This window comes from Cervus elaphus, chromosome 4, assembly GCF_910594005.1.
Source record: "Cervus elaphus chromosome 4, mCerEla1.1, whole genome shotgun sequence".
NCBI classification, from domain to species: Eukaryota; Metazoa; Chordata; class Mammalia; order Artiodactyla; family Cervidae; genus Cervus; species Cervus elaphus.
Genome location: NC_057818.1, coordinates 9,494,363 through 9,507,309, shown reverse-complemented (window position 1 = coordinate 9,507,309; position 12,947 = coordinate 9,494,363). Strand labels below are relative to the sequence as shown.

General features: G+C 43.1%; 1 protein-coding gene and 1 non-coding gene across 3 annotated transcripts; one reads left to right on the top strand and one right to left on the bottom strand.

Moving 5' to 3' along the window:
- Positions 1–406: 406 nt before the first annotated feature.
- LOC122692936 lies at positions 407–510 on the bottom strand. The gene has a single exon (XR_006340748.1). It is a non-coding gene; the product is annotated as a U6 spliceosomal RNA (small nuclear RNA).
- A 1,478-nt stretch (positions 511–1,988) lies between these two features.
- C4H16orf46 (chromosome 4 C16orf46 homolog) lies at positions 1,989–12,947 on the top strand. Of its 2 annotated transcripts, none has more exons than XM_043898128.1 (3): positions 1,989–2,178; positions 8,281–8,528; positions 9,734–12,947. In XM_043898128.1, exons 2-3 carry the CDS (start codon positions 8,319–8,321, stop codon positions 10,739–10,741), a joined length of 1,218 nt encoding a protein of 405 aa, XP_043754063.1. In that variant the 5' UTR covers positions 1,989–2,178; positions 8,281–8,318; the 3' UTR covers positions 10,742–12,947. The 2 variants fall into 2 exon arrangements, with proteins under 2 accessions (XP_043754063.1, XP_043754064.1); XM_043898129.1 differs by lacking the exon at positions 1,989–2,178 and adding an exon at positions 2,368–2,384.

The window sequence follows — 12,947 nt, the reverse complement described above, 5'->3', positions numbered from 1 at the left end:
TGAGGAAAAATGAATAAAATTGAGACTGAATCTCTCATTCTGGTAATGTGTAATATTTGCCCATAGATAACATGAATTGATTAGAGAGGAGGAACAGCCCCATATCTCATTCTGTACACTTTCAGTAACATTATTTTGTTTACTATTTGTAAACACAAAGAATACATTCCTATTATTTGCTGAGTGAGTAGAAATAAAGGTGATTATATATCTGAAAACAAATTTAGTTGTTTTAGCTTTAGAGTCTTACAAAAATTTTTTAAATTTCATTTTCAAATTGTGTTGTTAGGATGAAATTATGTGGATAAAATAAAAATACAGTTATGAATTTAAGGGGAAAAATCAAAAGAAAATTTTATATTTTTCTTCCACTTTATATAGTTTTTTTCCTTTACAATTTTTTAAATAAAAAACAGGATGCTTCACAGATTTGCATGTCATCCTTGCACAGGGACCACACTAATCTCTGTATTATTCCAATTTTAGTATATGTGCTGCCAAAGTGAGCACAAAATTTTCCATTTTTTTTCATGTATTTTGATCATCTGGATGTTACAGCCTTTAACATTTATGATTGGGAACTTCTGATGTCCCAGTGGTTATCATTCTGGGCTTTCACTGCAAGGGTCCACGTTCAATCCCTGGTTTAGAGAAGTGATATTCCATGTGGGTCAGTCACATAAAAAAAATATAATTGAAAATTTTATGTTTTAACAAAAAGTGTGGAATGAGGCATGCAGTTTCACACAATTCTTAGAAGTATGCAGAAATACTACTAATTAAAGGTTATGAAACAAAAGATCCAAAAGTGTATTTTTAGGTAAAGAATACCCTAATAAGTAGTCATATTCTAGAAAAGTACGTTGTTCTAAGGTCTTAGAATGTCATATTTATGTCATAAAAATGGTCTTTCCATAGAATTGATAGGCTTTGTAATTAATATAGTGTATGTCAATCACCTTGGACTCTTGAGACCCCATGGGCTGTAGCCTGCCAGGCTCCTCTGTCCATGGAATTTTTCAAGGCAAGAATACTGGAGTCAGTTGCCATTTCCTTCTCAAAGGGATCTTACAAACCCAGGGATTGAACAGGGTCTCCTGCACTGAAGACAGAATCTTTACCATCTTAGTCACCAGGGTAGCCCAAACAGCTTTTAATCACAGTGGTATAAAAGGCTTATATTTCTCAAGCAGTAATATTTACACTTCTAAAAGCAGAAAGGCTTTGGGACCAGAACTCAGTTGCGTTCCACCATGAATGCCTGTTTCCCATTCCAGGCTGCACCTTGGGATGCTCGAAAGTACCAGCACCAAAAGTGGGAAGGGAGGAGACGGGGACCCTTCACGGTCTTCAACGAGTTCCTCAGCTGATTTAACGGCGTGGGGCTATTTTTGACATCTGTAGAAAACATGCCAACACCCACTTCACAGGCTGCGCTGCTACAAAACTTGGGTGCAAACTAGTCCCGCCCAGTCAAATAAGTGGCTTAAACGCCTACTGTGAAGTTTCTGGCCTGTGCCGCCCCGGCACAGTCCTTATGTGGCGAAGGGCAATCTGGGGACTGTTGGCAAAGTCTGGGGACAATTTCGTTCATCTGGTACCTTGTGGGTAGAGACCAGGGATACTACTATTCACCCGTCATCACAGAACCAACCGCGCCACGGGCAACGGTGCTGAGGGCGAGGCCCTGGCTCTCTGAGAGAAAGCTGAGCCTTCGCTTTCTAACTCTAAGGCCTGACGGGCGCCTAAGGGGACACGGTACCTGGCCACGTGACCTCCCGCGCACTCACGGGCTGTGAGCTCCTCACTCGCCGGTGGAAGATTCGTGGCCGCGCACAGCCTGTCGGGAGCACGCGGCAACCACGGTCAGTCAGAGCCGCTTCCCGCGCTGAGCTTTGTTGCGCTGGGTGAATATACGTCACTTCCGCCGCGAATCCCCTCCCCCCCGGGACCGCCTATCGCCCCGCCCTCAGCGCGTCGGTAACGCAGGGCAACCGCCCCTGTAGCCCGCCGGCGGGGACTAAGCTGCCCGGGACCTTCCACCCCGCTGGCCCCTCAGGAGGGTGTGAGCGGCCGGGCCGCTTCCTGCCTCCGGGTCGAGGCCCCAGACTACTCCACCGGCGGCAGAGCGAGACGCCTTGCCCAGTTGGGAAGGGAGCTGCCTTCTGAGGCGCGGAGGTAAAAGGAAGAGGCGAAGCTGGGCCTGAAGAAGAGTGGGCAGGGTCTGGGGAGGGGGTGCGGAGGGGGTGGGGCAGTGGGAGGAGCCGCTGAAAGGGCGGAGCCCTGTGAGGGAGCGGCCCTTGGAGGAAGGGGTGGGACTGGTGGGGGGCGCTTCGCTGGAGGGCATAGCTATTGAAAGAAGGGGAGGCATCTTTTGTGGCCAGGTAGGATGCTGGAGGAAGGGGAGGGCCGAGAGGAGGAAGGAAGAAAGAAAGGTCTTGGAAGAAGGGTGGGGGGCCATGCTGTCAAGTGCCTGGGCTTTTGGAAACAGGTGGCGAGAGTTGTGTGTTTGAAGACTTGAATTTTCCTATACATTGCATGCTGTGTGAGAGCTGGGAAGACTGGGGTTGCTTTACCATTTTACTACCCTTGCTAGGCAGAAGGAGAAGCGGGTGGCAGAGGATGGCAGAAGCGGGTGGCAGAGGTCAAATAGCAACAACAGCTCCATGGACATGAAAATACCCCTGATGCTGGGAAAGATTGAAGGCAGGAGGAGAAGGGGTGACAGAGGATGAGACGGTTGAATGGCATCACCTACTCAATGGACATGAGTTCGAGTAAACCACGGAAGTTGGTGATGGACAGGGAGGCCTGGAGTACTGCAGTCTATGGGGGGGTCACCAAGAGTCGACAGGACTTAGCAACTGAACAACCACCACCAGTGCTAGGCATCTCATGGGCACTTAATGAGTAATGAACGTGACTGGAAAAAGCAGAAGAGTTGGAGACTGGGATTGGAGTGAAATGTTCTGATAGGGAGGGATGGTTGTAGAAACTGCGCTCCTAGGAATCATTCTATGAATAATCAAAGCTTCTATGCTCTGTGGGCATGTTAAGAAGCATAAAGCACAGATAATTAACATGGTGGTATAGTCACTAAGTTGTGTCAGACTTTTGCGACCCCATGGACTGTAGCCTGCCAGGCTCCTCTGTCCATGGGATTCTCCAGGTGAGAATACAGAGTGGGTTGCCATTTCCTTCTCCAGGGGATCTTCCCAACCCAGGAATCCAACCCAGGTCTCCTGCATTGGAGGCAAATTCTTTACCGACTGAGCTATGAGGTATAGGAATTGAGGGTAGCCATTCGTAGTCTGATTATATGGATAAGTGATAGCAAAAATGTGGCAAAGATAATGGCGAAAAGAAAGAGTGTCAGCGTTCTTCAAAGTCACTAAGATGTCTCAAATTCCTCTCATGCTTTAAATCTCTGACTTCTGCTGCTGCTGCTCCTGCTGCTAGCCAGAGAAAACTCTGCTTTTAAAGGACACATATCATTTGATTTCCTGAAGGAGGGCATGGCAACCCACTCCAGTATCCTTGCCTGGGGAATCCCCACGGACAGAAGAGCCTGGTGGGCTACAGTCCATGGAGTCGCAGAGTCGGACATGACTGAGTGACTAAGCACAGCACATCATTAGATTAGGCCCATCCCAGTAAACCAAGATTGTTTCCCTGTCATCAGGTCAACCGATTGGTACCCATAATTACATCTGTAAAATCCCTTTTGCCATGTAACATAACTTATTCATGGAATAGTCCCAGGGATTAGGATGGGAAACCTAGTGGAGGGAGGATTTGCAGAATTGAATTTAGTACATTATCTTTTAGGAATATTGTAGAAAAATTACTGCAGAAGTTTTTGTTTTTTTCTTTTACCCAGTTTCAATGAACATAAATTATACACTATTAAGCCTACATTTAATGAGAATTTTGTCTTTGAATTGACTCAAGTATACTCTTAGTCTTTTGAAGAATGGTCCTTGGGACTTACCTGGTGTTGCAGTGAATAAGAATCCACCTGCCAATACAAGAGACAGGGGTTTGATCCCTGGTCAAGGGAGATTCCACAAGCTGCAGAGCAACTAAGCCCAAGCACCACAATTCCTCAGCCTGAGCTCTAAAGCCTGCAAACCACAACTGCTGAGCCCTTGTGCTGCGGTTTCTGAAGCCCATGCGCCCAAGTGTGTGTATTACTGTTGTTGTTGTTTAGGTGCTAAGTCATGTCTGACTCTTTTGCCAACTGTGATGGCAAAATATGATGGCAAAGGTGGGGAATCACTGGCTTTTAGAAGTGACTCATATGATTTCAGTCCTGTTATTAGCCGAAATAAGTCACAAGGCACTGCTTAACCTCAAGAAGAAATGTAGATAATACTTCTCTACAGATTTTGGTGACCAGCAGTAGCTTCTTGGTACCACACTGATCTGGTATCATCAGAGGTGATGTACGAAGCAAATGACCTTTATGTATATTATAAATGTCACTACCTAAAATAAGAACATTTGTGGTCTTTGAAAATAGAGTCCAGGGACTCTGGGAATGGAAAAGTCCTAGATTTGGGGACGGAGGAAGAGATGGTTGGATGGTATCACTGACTCAATGGACATGAATTTGAGCAAACTCCAGGAGATAGTGGAGGATGGAGAAGCCTGGCGTGCTGCAGTCCTTGGGGTCGCAAAGAGTCAGACACGACTTAGCAACTGAAGATAGAACTAAAACATTATAATTATTTTCTTAAAACTGTTTTCAATTTTCTAGATTCAGAAACATTTATGAAAATACAAAATACAAGGTCCAAGAATAGATAGACAATCTCAAAGAAGTTGGATGAGTAACTGTTGAATATCAAGATATGAATCTGGAGCAGGATATATTATAGATATTAATAAGCTGGTTTTAAAATTTATCAGGAAATGTAAAAGGAACTATAATAGGTAAAACAATTATGAAAATGAAGAATAAAATGGAGAAATCACATTACCCAGTTTTAAAAATTACTATAAACTATAGGAATCATTATGATATTGGTGAATGAAGAGACAGAGGTCAATGGGCCAGAATAGGGTGTTTTAAGATATACCCAAATAAACATCAGTTCAGTCGCTCAGTCATGTCCGACTCTTTGCGACCCCATGGGCTGCAGCATGCCAGGCTTTCTCTGTCCATGATCAACTCCTGGAGTTCACCCAAACTCATATCCATTGAGTAGGTGATGCCATCCAACCATTTCATCCTCTGTCGTCCCCTTCTCCTCCTGCCTTCAATCTTTCCCAGGATCAGGGTCTTTTCAAATGAGTCAACTCTTGACATCAGGTGGCCAAAGTATTGGAGTTTCAGCTTCAACATCAGTCCTTCTGATGAACACTCAGGACTGATCTCCTTTAGGATGGACTGGTTGGATCTCCTTGCAGTCCAAGGGCCTTTCAAGAATCTTCTCCAACACCACAGTTAAAAAGCATTAATTCTTCGGCGCTCAGCTTTCTTTATAGTCCAACTCTCACATCCATACATGACTACTGAAGAAACCATTGCCTTGACTAGACGGATCTTTGTTGGCCAAGTAATGTGTCTGCTTTTTAATATGCTGTCTAGGTTGGTTATAACTTTCCTTCTAAGGAGTAAGCGTCTTTTAATTTCATGGCTGCAGTCACCATCTGCAGTGATTTTGGAGCCCTGAAAAATAAAGTCAGCCACTGTTTCCACTGTTGCCCCATCTATTTGCCATGAAGTGATGGGACCAGATGCCATGATCTTAGTTTTCTGAATGTTGAGCTTTAAGCCAACTTTTTCACTCTCCTCTTTCACTTTCATCAAGAGGCTCTTTAGTTCTTCACTTTCTGCCATAAGGGTGGTGTCATCTGCATATTAGGCAAAGTGTTCTTAGACATGACACCAAAAACATAATCCATTAAAAACAAAACCAAACCAAAATTTGATAAAACTGGTCCTCATTTTAACTTTTATATAACATATCTGTGAGTGTAGCAACAGAAGATAATGTCCTTTCGCTGGACTGCTGTAATATTGGTGTGTCTTTGCCACTGACCAGTGGTAATGAAGTCTTTGTTCCTTTCAGGAGCAGGGCAGTTCGTATTCTAAGTTACAGATTGGTTAGGGTGTCAAAGCTCCATTGAGTTTGCCAGATGTCTAACAAAGAGGCATTTGGTAGTCTCTGTACTTCTCAGTTCATTAACAAATGACATCATCACAACGTGGGGTCAGAGATCCTAAAGGTAATGTCTGTGTTTTTTCTTTTCCTCCTGCATTTCCAATGCCTTCTTTTGTATTCAGTAATTTCAATGAGAAAGCCTTAAGTCCTTTTACTTAGAGTAATTGGCCAGTTATTTAGGGAGTGTCTCCAGATCTTCTCCTGTGGTTCAGCTGGTAAAGAATCTGCCTGCAATGTGGGAGACCTGGGTTCTATCACTGGGTTAGGAAGATCCCTTGGAGAAGAGAAAGGCTACCCACTCCAGTATTCTGACCCAGAGAATTCCATGGACTGTATAGCCCATGGGGTCACAAAGAGTTGGACACAACTAGGCGACTTTCACTTTCACTTTTCCAAATCATTTTTGTAAACTATATTCTCCAATTTCTGTCTGATTTTTTTCCCTGCCCTTTGGTACATTTCTTCTCTTTAAGTCCCTGTTCAAGGTCTTTACCCCAGTTAAAATTATCCAAACCGTGTAATCTGTTCTTTGATACATTTATTCAGTTTGCTTAAGATCAGAATTCATGCTTTGCTCACCTCCACTGTTATCCCATGTTTTATTTCTTAAACCATTCTGTTAACATGATGGCTTTAAAAAAAAACATTTTATTATGGAAAATTTCACAGTGACCCAAAAGTAGAGTGAATAGTGCAGTTAACCTCCATGTCCTCATACCCTTCTACAACAAACAGAATTTGTGGCTTTTTAAATTTCCTCATTCTCTCTCTAACCACAACCAACCACCCCCACCTCCTTGCAGGATTATTTTGAAGCAAGTCATAATGGCTTATGTTCAACTGGTAAAATAATAAGCTAGTTTACAGGCTTTTTTTTTTTTTTTTTGGCTGTGCCAGGTCTTAGTTACAGCATGCGGGATCCAATTCCCTGACCAGGGATTGAACCCAGGCTCCCTGCATTGGGAGTGCAGAGTCTTAGCCACTGGACCACTGGGGAAGGCCCCTACTTACAGGGTTTTTGCTGATCATTTTCTTCCACCGCTGTTTAGTTTACATGCTGCTAGAAAAGATATTTTCTGTATCACACTGAATTTCCCATAGGCTCTGTTTCTTAGACTCTCACTCATCTTTTTTTTTTTTTAATTTTCATTCATCTTCTTTATTTCATTTCTAAATATCTTAAGTTCCTTTGGCCTTTTCATCTTGAAAAGCATCAGCTTTCTTTGGGTTTATTCTTGTTTATCCAGACATCTACTTTTGGGGCTTGGACCTCAGTCAACATTTTCTTCTTTGTACATTTTTTGGTTCTAGCCACTTCAATAGCGTATGTCATAGAATTTAATATCTTCTGGCATACATGTGTGTGCCTTCCTGCTTTGTACTCCAAATCCAATTTTCTAGTTGCATCTGCAAATGCATTTTCCCATGGGAGCATTTTCACTGTGATCGTTGTGTTTCCTTAATGTGATTTTCTTGGAAACATATGGATTTTGATGTATGTTTTATACCAGTGACTCTTAAACCAAATCAGATTGTAAAGCTCTGTGGAAGTCAAGAAGTGGAAGAACATGAGCTCTGATTTACTTCAAATCTATAAACAAGGCATAAGTTTACCATCAGAAAATCAGTATTATACCACTGCAGATTTTTGCATTCCAAATAGAAGGAAAACTGCATGTAACTGGTAAGAAATCACATAGCCACCCTTTTAATTGACCTTTGATTGCTTTTTGCATATTTTTGCTTTTTCATCTCTTACATGAGTTTGGAAGATAAGAATGGACAATGAATCTTTTTTCTTTTAAATAAATCCAGGTGTTTTATTTGTTTTTTGCCACACTATTCAGCATGCGGGATCTTAGTTCCCTGATCAGGGATAGAACCCATACCCCCTGCAGTGAAAGCTCCAGGGAAGTCCTAAATCCACAAGTCTTTGAAATTAGCCTTATATTTTATAATGTCAATAGTTGGCAATGGATGGTTTCATAATATTTCTTCTGTCTATTCCTGAACATGTCTTGACAATGTTTCACCTGAGTTACTGAATTGGTTTTTTAAAAGAAACAAAGCAGTATTAAAAGCTAAGTTCTATTTGCATTTTAAACCACAGGAAGAAGATGTTAAAGATTTTAAGCAACCATCACAGTAATGGATTTCAGTCACAAAAATGAGACTGAATTAGAAAATAGTGAAAATTATGAAATTCAAAGCACAGAAGAAACTGAATTAATCTATACTTGTCCAGATGAAAGAAGTGAAAAGAATCATGTTTGTTGTCTTCTCAGCGTCAGTGACGTTACACTTGAACAGGATAAAAAAGCCAAAGAGTTTGTCATTGGAACTGGATGGGAAGAAGCGGTGAGTATTTTCTTGAGTTAGGTCTTGTGCATGTCAGGGTTTTGACACAAGCCTTTTACTATTTTCAGAAATAGTTACTGTTGCCAAAAAAAAAATGTGTAAGCAATGAAACAGAAACCTCTGAAACAGGTAGAATATTAATGATGATAATAGCAGTACCTTTTGAGTATTTATGACCATTCTGTCTGGGCAAGCACAGTACTAAATGCTTCACATACATCAATTCATTCACCCTCTCAGGTGTTATGAATAGCCTCACTTTTTGGAAAAGGAAACCAAAGCACCAAAAATGAAATGTGTCAAAATCTCCCAGGCAGTGGTCAAGGCAGGAGCTTGAACCGAGCTTTTCTGGACTCCAGAACCCAGTTCCCTTAACTCAAGCTACCTAACTTAACTCCTGCTACTTAACTCCCCAGGAGACCAGAGATTTCTATCCTGGTGGTTCTACACAGAACCCGGTGGTTTGTTCTTAAACTATTCTTAGAATCAATAATGAAATATAGTTCTAAATTTAGAACTGTAAGGGGATTGGTCTGATTGCTTGGCACAGCTAGGGCGGGGAGGGGAGAGGGTTGTTTCTGGATATACTGGGGTTGAGGCCAGGGTGCTGCTCCACATCGTAGAATGCCCAGAGTGGCTCCCACCACAGGAGATGCTCCAGCCCTGTCTCAGTTCGGGCTGCTATAAGAGAATACCATAAGCTGGGCAGCTTCAGCAGCAGACATTTATTTCTTACAGTTTGGGAGGAAAGTTCGAGATCTGGGTGCCAACATGGTCGGGTTCTTGGTAGGAGCCATATTCTTGGTTATATCCTCACACAGCCTTCCTTGGCGCAGGCAAGCGCAGAGAGCCTGCAGTGCAAGAAAGCCTGGCAGGCAGGACAAGTATGGTTTTGATTTTATTTTAATAGTTCTGAATTTATCTTAATACACATCTAAAAAGCATATATAGTCAGCACGTCAGTGTGCTGATAGATACTATCGCTTAGTATTTTAGTGTTTAAAAATACTATTAAAAAAATAAAAAAATAAAAATACTATTACAAATACTGTGGCGTAGTAGGAGGCTAAACTAAGCATGAAAAGTTAAAACTAAAATAAATTAAGTCAGTCTGAAGAAAAATACTGATTCAAATAGAGTCAAAATGGGGATGTGGCCACAGTGGGGGCAGCTAGGCTGAGAGTAACACACTGCTTTATCTGCAGGTCCGAGGCTGGGGACAGATTTCTCCAACTGCCTGCATCTGGCCCAGGAAGAAGCTTAAGAAGGCGAGGGTGGGAGAAAGTGCCAGCAGCTGCTTACTCTGTGTCAATCTCTCCCATGGGAGCCTGGAGGCCAGGCTTCAGTCGGAGGCAGGGAAGTTGGAGTCTGGGGCTTCAGCTCCAGCTCCGGCGGCCGAGGCAGGCCTGGAGAAGGATGGAGGCAGCCTCTCCCAGACCCCGGGAACCCCCCCAGGCCCCACTATGGCCTCTAGGGAAGTTAATAAGATCTGCTTTCCCACCTACAGTCAGGGAGAGAAGAAAAGTCTGCAAATAAAAGAATTCATTTGGTGCCTGGAAGACTGGGCCACCCCGGAGACTGTTAGGGGCAAGGACCCCAGAAGGCCCTGGAGAGGCACTGACAGAATTCTCGCCGCCTCAGACTCCCTGACTTCCAAAGCCCTTTTAGTCCTCCCTCCCTTAAAGTCTTCGCCTGCAAATGGCTTGGATGTTCTGAGTAAGAAGACTAAGAACTTTTTCTTGCAGCCAGAAGAGAAGGGGCTAAGTGTGGAAAAGGATGAGTATGTGACTTATGCCTCTGGAGTGAAAGCAGTTGACGGGGCAGGCGAAAAGCAGCCCACTGAGCTGGCCAGGCACCACAAAGTCAAGGAAACGCAGCCTTTCCTCCGCCTGGCGGCCCGGACGCCCCTGCTGGCTGAGCCTGAGCCCTGCTGCCTGCACTGGTCCCTCCTGCCTGAGAAAAACCTGGTGTGCCCTCCCTGCTATCTTGCCACCTTCCAGCTTTTGCAGAAACAAGGAGCGAGGAACTACAAAGCCAGACTCAAAGCCAGGGAGCCCAGACCTCCCACGAAAACCCCAAAGCGCGTCCTCACAGAGACCAAGCAGGAAAACAGGCCCCAAATGTTGGAGACCAAAGTGTTCTCAAGACCTCTCTTGCCGTCCCTCACAGTGAGCAGAGTTGTTATTCCCATTTCCACTCACAGACTCCTTTGAGCTGCTACAATATAATTCCCTGGGAATAAGCAGCGTCTGAACATGGTTCATCTTCTCTCCCCTGTCTCCCTTCTGCCCCACCCCAGGCTCTTTCTCTTTCTCCGTTTCCTTCTCTTCATCTTGCACACTCTTCTTTCCCTCTCTCCCCTGGTCCTTTTTTGGTAGTAGATCGGGGACAGCTGAACCTCGTAGTATGGATTTTGATGTACTCTCAAAACCTCCACATTTTTGTGTTACCTGCTTCTGTTGCTTAGCCATTTACAAAACACACACTGGTAGTGCCAGTCTCAGCCTCAGCCTGGCTTATCTGTGCCCTGGGAGACAAGTGGACGGTGGGGAAGCTGGAGGGCCTCCCTCCGGGGTTGCCCCCAGGTCAGCCCCCGAGCCAGCTGGCAGGGGCTCTTTCTGCCCCCCTCAACCCCAGTGCTTCGAGCCAGGCATCCTGGGCTTGTTGAGACCAAATTCTTTCCTGCTCTTTGAACCTGGCAGATGGTCTATTGGTTGCCACATTTTCTCTTGCAACAGAGATCTGCTTTAATTGAAACAGTGTTGTAAGAGAAAATTCCAGCCTCTGTCCAGATGAATTTCATATGTCCAGGGTGGCATATCCTTATATTGATATTAGATGGATGGATGTGCCATATCCATTGTATCTTATGTGTCCCAGATTTCATATACTTAGAGCCTCATGCTAGTTTCTGTGTCTGGAAGGTTTTGGCTACCTTTATACAAAATTCATCATTAGAGGCAGATTGAGAATAATTATTATTTTTTAAATGTCACTGTGAAAAAAAAAAAAATGTCACTGTGAAAAAAAAAAGTCACTGTGATTATTGTTGGCACACATGCTTCTTCCAGTCTTACATCTACTGTTTGGGAACTCGACAGCCCCAGACAGAGTTATGGAATGGAGGTGTGACTTTCTTCCTTCTTCCATCTTTCCTCCCCGCTTATTTTACCCCAGTGCACACTTCCTGAAGTTGTGTATAAATTAAATGTTTGTAGATAAGTTATATTTTAAATGTGAAGTGACAATGCTATGCAGAGAGATGCTCTGAAGAACCATTTTGCAATGTGAATAACCATTTAGCTGCTCTGTAATTACATAATTTGCATTTGCTTAAAGTAGATCATACTTGAACTGTAGGCTTTCCATCTCCTAAGTGATGGGCAGACAGAATATATGGCTATTTGTAAACATCTGCTTTCCATAACTGGTCTTTGTAATGTCTTGTCTGTTTAAGTTTAGGAGTTTTGTTGGTTTGTCTTTACAAGTAAACACCAGAAATGCAGGAATGATTACAGTACAATCGTCATTTAAAGGTGTATTTTGCCTTTTGAGGTTGGACACTTTACAGACTAGAAGCAGTTTTCAGGTTCTACTCACCCTTTCTTGTCTGAAGGAAGAAGCCATCTGAATTCATCCCCAAGAAGAGGTCCCAATTTCCCTCTGTGTCTGCACACTGGGGGTGTTGGACCCAGTACTGCTTGAGCACTGTCCAGCTCTGGCAACTGCCTACCTGAGTCAGTGGTTTTTTTCAAGTCCTCCTTTGTAGGCTGCAGAATAATGAATAAGCTCACTATGTATACACCTGTCAAAGTGTCTGCTTGTGAGGGAAAAGTATCTACCAGTATGAACGAGGGACAAAGCTCACCTGCTCAGCCCAGGGGTACTTACCCGGTGAGATCTTGCCACAGTTTGAACTGATGCAAGTTACAAGAGAACGCAATTTTTTTTTTTTCCTTAAGAAAAACTCCACTGTTGAGATAAAGGTTATACATTCTATACCTTTGGGGATAAACATATAATAATTTATTGAGATTTAGTTTGAACAAAGGAAGGACCCAAATTTAAAGGTTTGTTGTTCAGTCGCTTAGTCATATCTGACTCTTTGCAACCCCATGTCAGTTTTAGTATCTTTAAAAAATTTTTTAATCAACTAGTTTTTTTTTTAAATTATGAAAGCATCTATTTCTTTAGGTAATTATTCAAATACCTGATAAAGTCCCTCTGGTATCTTATTTGTATTGGCCGAGGAAGTTTGGCTTGCTTTTCTGTGGACAAAGTCAGTCTAGGCCTTGTCCCAGTTTCTAGTCAGATTAAATCAGGACGTTCAAACTGGTCTTTGATATCCAAGTCTAGATAAAGGCTAAATGTTTACTGGAATGCAATAACAAAAATCTAGGTCAATAACAAAAATCCTTC

What these genes read in the sequence shown, in the direction of transcription:
- C4H16orf46 (XM_043898128.1), top strand. Translation starts at nt 8,319, where the DNA reads ATGGATTTCAGTCACAAAAATGAGACTGAATTAGAAAATAGTGAAAAT. An exon ending in GAACTGGATGGGAAGAAGCG is followed by an intron (nt 8,529 to 9,733) that starts GTGAGTATTTTC and finishes CTTTATCTGCAG; the next exon opens with GTCCGAGGCTGGGGACAGAT.